Source organism: Macrobrachium rosenbergii, chromosome 25, assembly GCF_040412425.1.
Source record: "Macrobrachium rosenbergii isolate ZJJX-2024 chromosome 25, ASM4041242v1, whole genome shotgun sequence".
NCBI classification, from domain to species: domain Eukaryota; kingdom Metazoa; phylum Arthropoda; class Malacostraca; order Decapoda; family Palaemonidae; genus Macrobrachium; species Macrobrachium rosenbergii.
The window spans coordinates 10,293,376-10,307,076 of NC_089765.1; the positions used below are offsets into that span (position 1 = coordinate 10,293,376).

General features: G+C 38.4%; 1 protein-coding gene across 1 annotated transcript in view; it reads right to left on the reverse strand.

Annotated features, from left to right (window-relative positions):
• The window catches only part of LOC136852311 (dual specificity protein phosphatase CDC14A-like), a 273,822-nt gene extending 262,305 nt beyond the window's left edge, over positions 1 to 11,517 (reverse strand). The window contains 2 exon segments of the mRNA XM_067126818.1: positions 620 to 792; positions 10,730 to 11,517. Coding sequence (XP_066982919.1) covers positions 620 to 792; positions 10,730 to 10,778 — 222 coding nt within the window. The 5' untranslated portion in view covers positions 10,779 to 11,517.
• Between the last annotated feature and the right edge of the window lie 2,184 nt (positions 11,518 to 13,701).

The following is a 13,701-nucleotide window of genomic DNA, read 5'->3' on the forward strand; positions in this document are numbered from 1 at the left end:
AACTAACCCAGCCATTCCACAAACCAAACTATAAACCTAATGCAAAAAGATCCCCCTTCATCCGTAGCGCTCAATCACTAGGCCATTTTTTTTTAATTCATCTATCATATCATTCAAGATGAATACATCACTTTTCAGATTCATCTGCAAATCATTCAGTGAATAATGTCACTTTTCAATTCATCTACCAAATCATTCAGTGAATAATGTCACTTTTCAATTCATCTGTCAAATCATTCAGTGAATAATGTCTCTTTTCAATTCATCTACCAAATCATTCAGTGAATAATGTCACTTTTCAATTCATCTACCAAATCATTCAGTGAATAATGTCACTTCTCAATTCATCTATCAAATCATTCACGAAAACCTCAAAGCAGTTGCAGTACAAATCAACTATTAAGAGAGAGTGGAAAGTAAGAAGAAAGAAAGAACATGAACGGAGGTACATAAAAGGAATTAAAGGGGGTCGCAGCTAGGGGGCGAAGGGACGCAGCAAAGACCCTTAAAGAATGCCTTCTCAAGATTGGATATTTACCTGTAACCCGGCCCCACCCCCCACCAAAAAACACACACACACACAACATACCCAAATACATTTTTCGAAGAGTTCCCTTACCTTTAGTTTTTTGTTGAGCTTCTGGCAATACCTATAGAGCATAGCCAAATTCAGCGGCCCGAAATCGGCATAGAAATTCTCATACACCAACTCTTCGTCTATAGAGAAGTAGTGGGTATTCGCCGTGGACCGGGGCCTCCCCGACGTCCTCAGAGTTACGAAGTACAGGCGATCTGCAATGGACAACGTTCGAAAACATTACATGACGTTTGTTCCAGGGCGGAACGTTGTTCCTAAAATTTCAAGTTAGAGAGAGAGAGAGAGACTCAAGTACATTAACGTTAACGACTACCATCCACGTGAATAAGCATATATATATATGTATATATATATATATATATAGAGAGAGAGAGAGAGAGAGAGAGAGAGAGAGAGAGAGAGAGATTCACGTAATCATTCTAGGCTAACATTACTATCCATGAATAAGCAGAGAGAGAGAGAGAGAGAGAGAGAGAGAGAGATTCAAGTAATCATTAATAAATTATCATTACCATCCACGTGAATAAGCAAATGGAGAGAGAGAGACAGACGAGACAGACAGACTTCACTTTTATTTTCAATACAAAGCTTACATGGAAACTGTGAACTTTTTTTTAGATACCCGACATGACAAAATACCCTGAATTCACATAGAAAGGTCCTTGAAAAGTACCACTGCATATTCAGAAGACTAATTTGATAACATCTATGCTACAGTGGAAATAACACTATATAGGACCACCAAAAATAAAGCGAGATGATAAAAACGATCCCGAACATAAATTCAGAAGATACAGGCGATGATGAAATCGGCTACGTATGAAAAATAAAAACATAAATGACGATAAAAGTGCAAATATGTGCTCTACTTTGCAAACAAAAATAACGATAACGAAATACCAGGTCGAAGTAATTAAGAAAGATAGGAACAAGTCGGTGAGCTCCAAGAATTACGATTCGTAAAATGAATTAATCCAGGGAACCATGAAACGAGAATGATGAAAACGTGCATATGGATAAAGAATAAAGAATATGGATAAAAAATCACACTGAGGACACTTGACATAAACGGTGTGATTGTGTGTGTGTGTGTGTGTGTGTGTGTGTGATGTAATAACTGAGTGTTTGTGTGAGAGAGAGAGAGAGAGAGAGAGAGAGAGAGAGAGACTAGCTCAGGCAGCTTCCCGGCGTTCTGCAACCGGACAGGAACAACCGTTCAAGCCTTTCTGAATTGGCACTGCCCAAGGGCCGAATACGGATACGGACCATCATCCCCACAGCTTAAATTCCGCCGTACCCCACCGCCCCCAAAATCAAAATTCGTCCACATGTCCCCAACAAACGTATTCGTCCTCATGTCCCGGGCAAACGCGTCAGCAAAACTGAGGTTTGGCAACGGCGGCCAAAAACGATGCCATATCTCTTTGTTTTTATGTAAATGGATTAGGTTTGTATGGGAAACGTGTGAAGTCAAATATGTTTTCGATTCTACCTTTAAATGAATAAAAATTTTTAGTATTCTGTAAAAGAAAACTATCGTGCCGGTTTTGTCTGTCAGTCCGCACCATTTCTGTCTGCCCTCAGATCTTGAAAACTACTGAGGATAGAGGGCTGCAAATTGCTATGTTGACCATCCACCCTCCAATCATCAAACATACCAAGTTGCAGCCCTGTAGCCTCAGTAGTTTTTATTTTATTTAAGGTTAAAGTTAGCCATAATCGTACTTCTGACACCGCTACAGGCACCAACAACACAGGCCACCAGTTGTTTTTTCAGATTTCACTTCAGCAGGCAAAACTTTTCATCATAAACAATGAGACGTTTGACACAACACGAGGTCCTTACTCGCCCGACCATCGCGTTCTTAGAGTGCTTGAAAGACGACAGCCAGTGCTTGAATTCCGACCCTTTCAAAATGCTGTCAATAAAAGCAAAAACATTTTATGAATAAGGCCTACAGACTACGCACAAACTATCATGAAAGGGATGTCCGAGTTCTGCGCATTTTAATCTTGCTCGCTAAAGAGATTCCGACTCTGGACTGGAAACCGTCTTGATAGATAAAGGAATACACAGATTTTAAGCCATAGGCTAAGGGCTGGGACCTATGAGGTCGTTCAGCGATGAAATGGAAACTGACAGTAAGAAGGTCTGAAAGGTGTGACAGGAGGAAAACTTTGCAGTTGCACTATGAAACAAATGTTAGGCGATGGTAGAAAGTCAGATTGGAAGAAAAAGAATGTGAACAGAGGTACAGTAAAAGGACTGAAAGGGGTTGCAGCTAGGGACCTAAAGAAGGGACGCTGCAAAGAACCTCAAGTAATGCCTACAGTGCGCCACGTGAGGGTTACTGAGGCACTATCCCCCTATGGGAATAAACCTGAGGAAAAAATTGACAATGGCGGAAATAAAAGTTTATGGCAAAAACTTGGCCAAAAAAAAAAAAAAATAAATATATATATATATATATATATATATATATATATATATATATATATATATATATATATACACAACATCAAACAAATTGATAAAAACCTACACCGCATCTGTGGATAAAAAGATAAAAGAACATATGAACGCATGACTGCCCTCCCAACGAACACTACAAAATAGTCTCCCCGCTTCTTCTATGAAGAATTTCCGGGCTAAGCTGCTTTCCAAACACCGCCCCCCAACCCCCCGCGCAACTCCCATTCCCCCACACCAACGATAACAGCGTACCGCAGACATAGCCTCCAACGAAGTCGACACCGAACAGCATTGCTGCGAGCGGACACAAACTTCTCAGGACTCGCGTATTACAATATAAAGTTCGTTCCGCTGCTGTGCGATTGCGAGTTCTGAGCATTTGCAAACTTGGGTGCATATATAGGTTGCGTCTGTTATATATAAACAAATGCAAGATTTAAAGAATAACTTCAGATCTTGAGTCAGCATATACCCAACTATATATATATATATATATATATATATATATATATATATATATATATATATATATATATATATATATATATATATATATATATGCATATACATATATATATATATATATCTCTCTTCTTACAAAGTACATAATTTAATTTATGTCTTTTGTGTATAAACAAATATGCGCAAGATTTGAAGAATAACTCTTCAGAGACTGAGTCGACAGATGTCCTCGTTCAGGCTTTTATTATTGTGTGTGTGTGTTATTATTATTATTATTATTATGTATATATATATATATATATATATATATATATATATAATATACTATATATATACTGTATAATATACTATACAAACATATATATGAATCCATATAGATATATATATAATATATACTCTGTAAAATCATGAACGCCATACTAATACAAATACGCTTGTTTCATTAAAAATTAAAAATAAATAAATAAATCGCTCCCGTTCCTTCTCTCCTGCAGAGTCCGACAATCCAGCCCCATTACTATTCAAGCCGGGCAGCGCTTCCTTCAATGAGCATTGGGCCCAGGATGTTGCAGGGTCACCCATCCGGGCGAAAGACACCACAACAGCTACGCATCCGAAGAAAACCTCTCAACAAACAAAAATCTTGATTTTCAGAAATGGCTATTTTTTTTTTTTTTTTTACAGTTCTCCAAATCGAGCTTTTGACGTTCACAGTCAATATTTACTTTACTCTGATCGATTCACAGTTCGTTGGAATCGAATATAAATTGTTAGAACAGGGCAGGAAGATGTAAGAAAGAGGATATGAGCGGAGGTACAGTAAAAGGAATGAATGGGTTGCTGCAATGGACCTTACCCAATGCCTACAGTGCACCGCATGAGGTACACTGACGGCACTTACCCCCTCCCCCCTACGGGAAAAGTTAGTTGGTCCCTACACTTGAGCTTAATGAAAAAAAAAAACCTCTGAAAATAAAATGAAAAACATATTTTATTTAAGAAATAAGGAATCAATTCCCGTCCACCTCCGCAACTAATCTATAAGTTACTCCATCAGAAAAAAACAAGCCTCTTTGGACACAAGACTGCAGAGATTAAGTACACGACACAATCTTTCAGCAAGAAAGTTCATCGACACTGCTTGATACGAGATTCAAGATTATCCAGAATTCATAATTCAAGAATCAGCTCTCATAATAATCATATATCTCGGCTCCAGGTTGGTAACGCACATACCAGCAGATAGCAACAATCACCTTCTATCTATATTAAGTGTGAGAGCGAGCGCTGAGAGAAGGAGAAAAAGAGACGAATTTCCAATTACATTCTTCAGATGACTTATAACACTGGCTTATTCCTCGTGACCACAAAGTAACGCCAAAGATGGAACTACGCTGATTTATAAATCTGGGAGCAGGCCGGACCTTCAAAACATTCCTCGTTCGAGTGCAAGGTCACAAATAAATAATTCAACGTCATCTGGAATTTTTCATCGAAACCTTTCTTGCGTTCTTATAATAGGGGAATGAACTGGAATCATGATCATGCCAATAACTGTGCCTTTGTTAATAAGAAGAGATTCGAGTGTAAAACAGCCTTTCAAATGTACCAGCAGAGTCTTCATTTCCCACCCAAAGGAGCGAACACGACGTAAGCAACCTTAAGAACTTTGAAATAACTGCATCTCTACCGGTCTTAAAACCATTAAAAGTCACCAGCTCTCGGCGAAACTCATAACACTTTAAAACGAGAAGTAAAAATAGACAACATACTCGACGTTATCACTGGAACACAAGTATCCCTCAGAGATAACACAAAAAAGAAACTAGACTCAATGGCCGACTCGGCCTTTACAAAGCGCACATGCTTTGCACCTGATGTCATGGGCAATAATGCAGCATGCTGCTCAAGAGCGTGACCTTGAAATGATCTCGGGGGTTGGGGGGGGGGGGAGAGTTAGGTAATTGCATCAAGCTCGCGTACGACCCGTCACCAAAGTCCGAGATCTCCAGTTCCATAGCGGGTCCCAGAATGTTGCTTGTTGCGAGCACCAATGTGCTCTTCCTACGGTCTGGCAGTGCTCTTTCAAAGCAGCACCTTAATCTTTCTCTCTGCGGGCCTAATTCTCATGAACGGATGAGGCTCACGATACGAGACCTTGTCAGTTACTGCACAGAACTGCTCATTATATTATAATAATATGTATATAACCAAACAGTGACGCTTGTGTTCTGCTCCTATTAGTCATAGCCATCAACTGTTGTTACTTGTGACGCTTGTGTTCTGCTCCTATTAGTTATAACCATTAACTGTTGTTAACTGTGCTGATAAAACGCAGGAGTAATTTGTGTCAAACGCGCTACATGTCTGAGATACGATAAATAACACTTGTGAATTCCTCTGGGGAATCTTCATTTGCAACGGATCAACGGCACTCTTAACCATTAAAGTTGAAGGAACACTTATTTATATAAATACGATGCTTTTTGTAAATATTATTCCTAAAGTCTGCATCTAAATTATGTACAATATACTTTTTTTCATTTTAGTCAATTCATGAGATGCATTACAATATAAACAACCATTTGGGGCAACCCTCGTATTCACTTCTATGTTGTGTATTTTTAGAGAGAGAGAGAGAGAGAGAGAGAGAGAGAGAGAGAGAGAGTACTCTAACCAAATGGTTCAACTGAACAGCTCCGTTCCTTTACGTATATTCTCGAATTCCCGAACTTCCATTGTTCCTAAAATGTTCAAACAACCCATATTTTGAGAGGTCAATGCTTGTAATCTGTGCCTGAACGCAAACTGGGGAGATTGGGAAACTGTTTGCACAATTATTAAATACTTTTCTTCAAAGCTTCCCCCCCTAAAAAGGACGGGTGCTGCAGAGAAGAAAAAACAAATAAAACGCTTGGCACAGACTCAGTAACCTAAAAATGCTGCGTCAGGATTGAAAGCCCCGAGGAAAACGTCCACATTAACAGTTCTGCTTGATGCCTCCACACGCTGTTGAACACCAGCAGCAACAACAGCGGAACTCCACCCCAAACATATATTACATCATCTGCATTCTTCTCGTGTAACTCAATATTAGCAGTAGTGTTATTCACAAGCACAAGTTCGAGTGGAATAAATCTAAAAGGGAATCAGGCCTATTTACTAAACAATCCACAGAATGGATTAGCTAACCCTAGAGAAGCAATAAACAAAACTGAGTAATATTGTTAGAGGCAAAAACAATCCGGCAAAACAACCATCACAATTATCTTTTTCTCCGATACCCCTTTGAAACGACATGTCAGACGGATAGAGCATTTAAGTTTCTCTGTGAGTCTTCGAGGATGAGGCTGCTAGCCCCACGTCCTGTTTCTTAACCTCAACAGATGCTGGTACCCATTTACACTTGGATGGTTGGACTGAAACAAACCATGAGCAAAAATAGAAAGTCTTGAAAGGAAGAAAAGAAAGAGTGATATATCTGTCTCTTGAAGAAAGATAGGTCATGAGTCAGGGAAAAGAGAAGCAGAAAAAGAATTCCAAAGCTTGACATGCAATGGAAGGTCTGTTGATTCCAAGAGTAAAAGCTGGAAAGAAGTGGCCCCACAGGAGAATGAAAGTTCCCCTTAATCTTGTAGAAGAGTGACAGAAAGAGTGCGTGTATGTGCGTGTATACACACACACACACACACGAATGGAGACAGAGAAAGGATAAAGTACAGGAGGACCCACTGATCACGCGAAGTGCCTTAGATATACACTTGATACAACTGCATCATCACAAACCAGTTTTAATAAAAAAAAAAAAAAAAAAAAAATCCCTCGTTCCAATTTTTACCTCTCCTGACCCTTCCACATCACTACTTCCCAAATGCCGTAACTGTTCTGGACATAAACTGAACTAAATGGCACACTCCCAACTCCAGACTCAACCATTAGCCTCTCTTAAATCCTCTACATCACTCGGATCTTTGTGCCTGATTATATTTATGACTGCTAAATTTTACAGTACGATGGCATTTAACAACTCTGCAAAGTGCTGGCAAATGATCACCAGTTGACGTAATATTTCCTCTCATAAATCTTTAAATACAGGATCATCTCCAAACATCAGAAACCGATACTGACTTTTCCTTCTTCAAGTAAGCCTAACAAATCATTCCAGTAATATGTACGCTACATAAATGATTTCAACTTCTGTACAGGCCAGTTTTTCCCTATACTGTCGAGAGCTTCATCAGTTCCAAGAGAATTGAAACCCACAGTACTTAAATCATTCTTAAGATCCACATTAATTTTGCTCTACGTTCTACTTTTAAACCTAACAAACTTTCCATAGTTTCACAAATCCTTTGCCCGTACCTCCCATCAATCTCAACTCCATAAGCGAAGCCCTTCAGTGTACTAGAGTGACTAGACCACACCTCGTCTGCATTTGACGATTTTATATTAAATCTTGCAAAGGCATAACTATTAGGACTCCATTTTGATATAATTTTCTATTCATACATTTACCCAGGATTTAACTCTCTCAATCCTTTCATGCTTAGGTTGCAGACATGGCCTAGGCCTAATGTACTTCATCAGAGACAAATCAGAATTCAGAAGTTACTTATTATAGAGAATGTTTGACAAAAACTTTAATATACCGGTATATATATATATATATATATATATATATATATATATATATATATATATATATATACACATATTAAATATATATATATTTTTTACAAACATTCTTTAATATAAGTAACATCTGAATTCTGATCTGTCTCTGATGAAGTACATTAGGCCTAGGCCATGTCTGCAACCTGAGTAGCCTATGCATACACATAAAAATCTTATGCCACAGCAATACTAATTTCACGCACAAGTGGAGCAACGAAGCAGTTCCCAGTGAAACCTCGTCATAAGTCCGCCTTTTCTCTCAAGGTCTCCCGTCTTAATTAAACACGAGAATCGACGATCTTGGCTACCGGTCGAGCACCAAAAAGCAGCCGTTACCATAACACTCAAGTGTATACATATCGTTTTCGTGATATTCTGGGGTATAACTGGTTCGTCAATAAAGGTCAACAATATTTTTTTTACGTGACACAGCTGCACTCGTCAGCAAACACGCCTAGCCTGCCTCTAAATCTTGTAATGTGATGCACATTATGTAAAATAAATACGATTCCACCGTAAACTGTACATACTACACATGATTATTTTGTATATATAACTAGATTTATGTATATGCGAAACATTGATATTCTAAAATAGAAATATCTGTTGGTCAAGAAGAATCAAGCTCTTCATCGATTCTACAACAATATTAAGATATTCTTTCCAAAGCATGATGAAGTTATACTTTCTAATATACCACAGTATACTTCATTCAGATTGTCGCTTTATTATCTAACTTTCTCTCTCTCCTATTAGAATAAAGATTAGAATGGGAGTGCTTGATGAATATATCTTTGCAATCTTTTACAATATATGTATATATATATATATATATATATATATATATATATATATTATTGTGTCAATAATACTGTTTGAGTCTTTGTAAAGATAATTACAATTCCTCCGTGTCATTATCCAAATGTTCACGAAACACCTTACGTGTAAAGAAACAGCAGGCTTTAAAATTGCATGAGAGAGAGAGAGAGAGAGAGACCTGGGCAGGTGTGCAGTTACCGTAAGGCTGAGTGTGGGCAAGCTTACTTTTTACAATTTGGCGTAGGCAGATGATAAAAAACGCGTAGCCTAGTCTAAACCAGGAAGTGCAAGCAATAATCATATCAAGGTTTCATTTCTTGCCAGAAGAATTATCTGTTGGCCTTCTTACAGCTCCAACGGTAAAATAAAACTACAAAAACTCAAACAGTATTATTGACACATATAATATAATATATATATATATATATATATATATCTGCAAAGATTCTATACATGGCATCTCATTAAACTCAAAATATATAAACCATTAAGCTAAAAAGCCTCGGGTCACGTTAGAGCACCTAATGACATCACAAGCGAGAGAGAGAGAGAGAGAGAGAGAGAGAGAGACTGGTTCAGAAGGCGATAAACCACATGCACCAGATGTAACCACCACTACCAGTCTCAAAAAAAAAAAAAAAAAAAAATTCCACGTTGGGTCAAATCACCCTAAGTGGCAACCGACATGTTCTTAGTTGACCGCTGTGGCCAAAAAGAACAATATTCTCCCTCTCACTCGTCGGCGTCGTCGTCATCATCGCCGCCTGTGTGACCTTGGTGAACGTTACTTTGAATCCATTGACCAACCTGACGCTCTCCCCCTACACTTTAACTAGTCTTCGCAATTTCATTCCAATAGGACTAACGGAAGCTATGGAAGTTTGGTATTGTTGGGTTAATCATTTCCCTTTTTAGATAAATATAATATATAGAGAAACCTATTTTAATAAACATTTCCCTTTTTTGGTATATATAATATAAACCTATTTTAATAGACATTTCCCTTTTTTGGTAAATATAATACAGAGAAACCTATTTTAATAGACATAAAATAGAGGAAACCGTTTTTTCCAATAACACGTCTACAAAACTATTCAACAAGACTAATTCAAGCTATGGAAATTTGGTCGTGTTGGGTTAATTATTTCCTTCTTATGTAAATATAAAATAAAGCAATTTTCCAACTAATATGCCTACATGACTTTTCTCGCCATCGAGGAGGCTAGGTTCGAAAAGTGGGAGTAATCAGATCAAATGACTGTGCTTCGTCTCGCACTGAAATAAATATATCATTTAATAACTTTAAAGTTCTTGAAAGTTAAACCCAGAACTGCGAACATGTGACGAATCCACCTTTGCCTCAATTCATATGGTAAGCCTTAGGCTTCTACCCAATGGTAATGGTTAAACTACAAATGTGTAGCCCGATGAAACAGGACAGCCTGTGTGAGTTAGTCTACCCCAAGTTACGCCCACCGCCCGCAAATCGATCATTTGCGCTAGTGTTCGTGTCACTTAGGTTAGGCTATAGGCTAGTAATAACTAATGTCATCACCATACGAAAACAAAAATTAAAAAATCTAAAATGAAACTACTCAAATATTTAGTCTGGGTAACTGGGGCTCAGCTATTTTTAATTCACAGCCTCGAATTGAAACCAGCCAAATATAAGATTTAAAATATCAGAAGAGACAGTTCCTCACCTTTCATATACTCGGCAGCACACACTAGCACCTCGCTGGTGTCTTCCATGGCTGGGGGTCCTTCCGAAAACTCAGATTCAAAAAATTAAAATTTCTCTTCGAGATTTGTGTTGCAATTCTTGAATGACCGGTAATAAACTGTGAACTGTCTCCTTGAGAAGGTATGTATATATAATATATATGGGATGTGACAGGCAGCTCAGCTCCGTTGCGGCGGAGGAGAACACAAAAGGAAGATTAAAAACTGGGAAATTAGAAACGAGAAGAGCCGACGGGGACGAAATCCCCAAAACCACCTCCCGGTATTATAACCATCCTGTGTTCCTTCCTGACCCGTTTCGCTTCAACAGAGAGGTGGGGGTCTGCGGCCCGAAATCTGATAGAAAGAGAGAGAGAGAGAGACAGAGTGAGAGAGAGCACTAGCAATTTCGATGATTCAATTCGGCACTTTGCAAAGCCTGAAGGAAGCTTTCTATCACATCAATGCAACATTGCTACTACGGCACACTCTACGAGAGAGAGAGAGAGAGAGAGAGAGGGATTGAGAGAGACACACACACACCACTCCGAAGGGAACCTCTTCACTGGCATATGGTATTTCTAGCGCGGATTTCCCTCGACCGACGCCTTAATCGCACTTTCACACAGCACCTTCGGTATCCACTAGCACTAATCCACTACCTTAAGCGCACGAAAGGTAAGAGTCGTTAAAAGAACGAGGGCTTTTTCACATAAAACTCATCTCAGCGAAGGGTCAGTCTGTCTCACACCGAGGCCATGTTTGTTTTAAATGCTTTGAAAATACGCGAACCAATCACAGGTCGCCCCCGCTGCCGACTCGAGTTGCCACCGAGTATTTTGCCTGCGTGTTTATTTGCTCTGAAACACAGGACAAACGTAGATTTCGGTAACCATTTAGAATGAAACATCTATATCTTTATCATAATAAATCATAAAAAATAACTGGTATTGACCGCACGCACTTTTGATAAAATACAAATATTTCGTATAGATGGCAATTGTTATGACTGAAGGAATGGCAACACCGCCATATCGATCGGTGTATATTTAGATATATTTTACACTTACTTCGCTGAAATTCATACCGAGAGTTAAATAAGTGACAGATTATTAAACTAGACAGTTTATTTGATTCTCAACAACATACAGCATCTAACTGAAAGACGGTAAAATGGCAGAGAGACATGCAAAGTGAAGCGTAGTACGGATCATCGTATACCATTAAACAATTGCACAATTCATTTTACATTGCCTCCGATCCGTGTATTTGTTTGATGGAACGTTAAACTCTTTGTGAAAACTACAAATGGAAGAAGTAAGCATATTCTTTACAGCCCCTTAAAACCAGTCAAACAGAGGTATAATACTGTACAAATTATAAGAAATAATGTTGAAGGGATGTCTGATACATTAATGCTAAAAGTTTTATTCATAGAGCCAGGTAAGTTGTAATAATCCCAGCATTTAAGAAAAGAGAAAAGTTATCATAAATGTTTTGGAAGACTGAAAATTAAATGCTAACTATGGAAAAGAAAAGTCCAAAATTTTAGGTAAAATCATACAGGTGGCATATATAGAACCGCCAACGATCAGTCGTGCTGCCTCTTCTATCTTGCTCTCCGCTTACAACTCTTGGCTAACTTACGCCGGGCGTTCACGTGACTGTGCAAGTGAAAATGGTACCGTTCCCAACAAATTGATTATATAATGCCATCGATTTTTGTCCTTGGAACAGCATTACTTCTGCGTCTTAGTGCCTGAATGGATTCCAGTTTTTTAAAGTATACTTCAGTCTCATGTATATTACCAATAACTGAATACTAATCATGTTATTTGTTTAACAAAATTAAGACGTGTAATTTTTTTGGATCGCCGTTTCCCGTTGATTGAAATTCGGTCTTAGTATGCTGCAATGTTTGTCATGATGGATGTCGCTGATGAAACCAAAACCAAGATTGTTATTCGAGGGACGCAGGATCCTGCTCAGTGGACAGCGACTGAACACAACCCAAATCGCCAGTGCATTTATTTTCCTAATCAAAACTGGCATCCACAGTGGTGAAGCCAACGACAGTCTAGAGAAAAATCTTGTGGGTTTTCGTTCGTTCACCGAACAAAGTTTATATTGTCCTGTGTGTAAAACTGAAGTAGTCATACCTTTCAGTAACCTAAACACCCTTAGTAAATAAAGACTTTGCTTTGCAGTTATTTTTTTTTTTGGGGGGAGAGGGGTTGGGAGGAGGTTCACATGGAGGTCCTAATATCCAACGGTGTAAGAAGGAGAGAATGAATAAAATGAAGCAATACTTTTAGCACCTTCCCCCAACCTTACAAGAAACGGTTATAGTTAAACATTGACTACAAAGACAGCGTTACCTCCTGAAAGGAGGTGATAAATCTAATTTCCTTCTTAAAATTGAGTTTAAAGGGAAAATATTTTGCCAGCTTGTGCATAGTAACCAAGCTCTGTTAGACTAGGAAGAGAATGAACATCCCTTTCATCTCAGGAACTAGGCCTACATGCTAAAAGAAAATGAGGATCTATAATACACTGTAAAAACTATGACAAGCGGGAACAGAGAGAAAAATATATACATCAGAGGTAAAAGGAGCCATATTTGTTGGGCAAATCATAACTATGCCGATCCTCTTAAAAAAAATGTAGGCCTACATGGCATCAAAGCAAAGCATCTAATTTATTTAAAAAAGGGTGGGGGGCGAGGTTTACCCTTGCCAGTTACGGTATTACTCAAAGCTAATTTTTCATTTAAGAGTTTAATCGCATGAAATGTTGGTGGATGACAGAGGACAGATTTCAAAATCACCAAAATGAATTGTAGAAGGTGAATGACGACCCAGGATAATTGTCGGTTGAAAATTTTCGTGGAAGAAAGTGCAATGTGAGATTAAAAGCGATGTCATATTGATGATTACAAGGAAGAAAAAAGAGA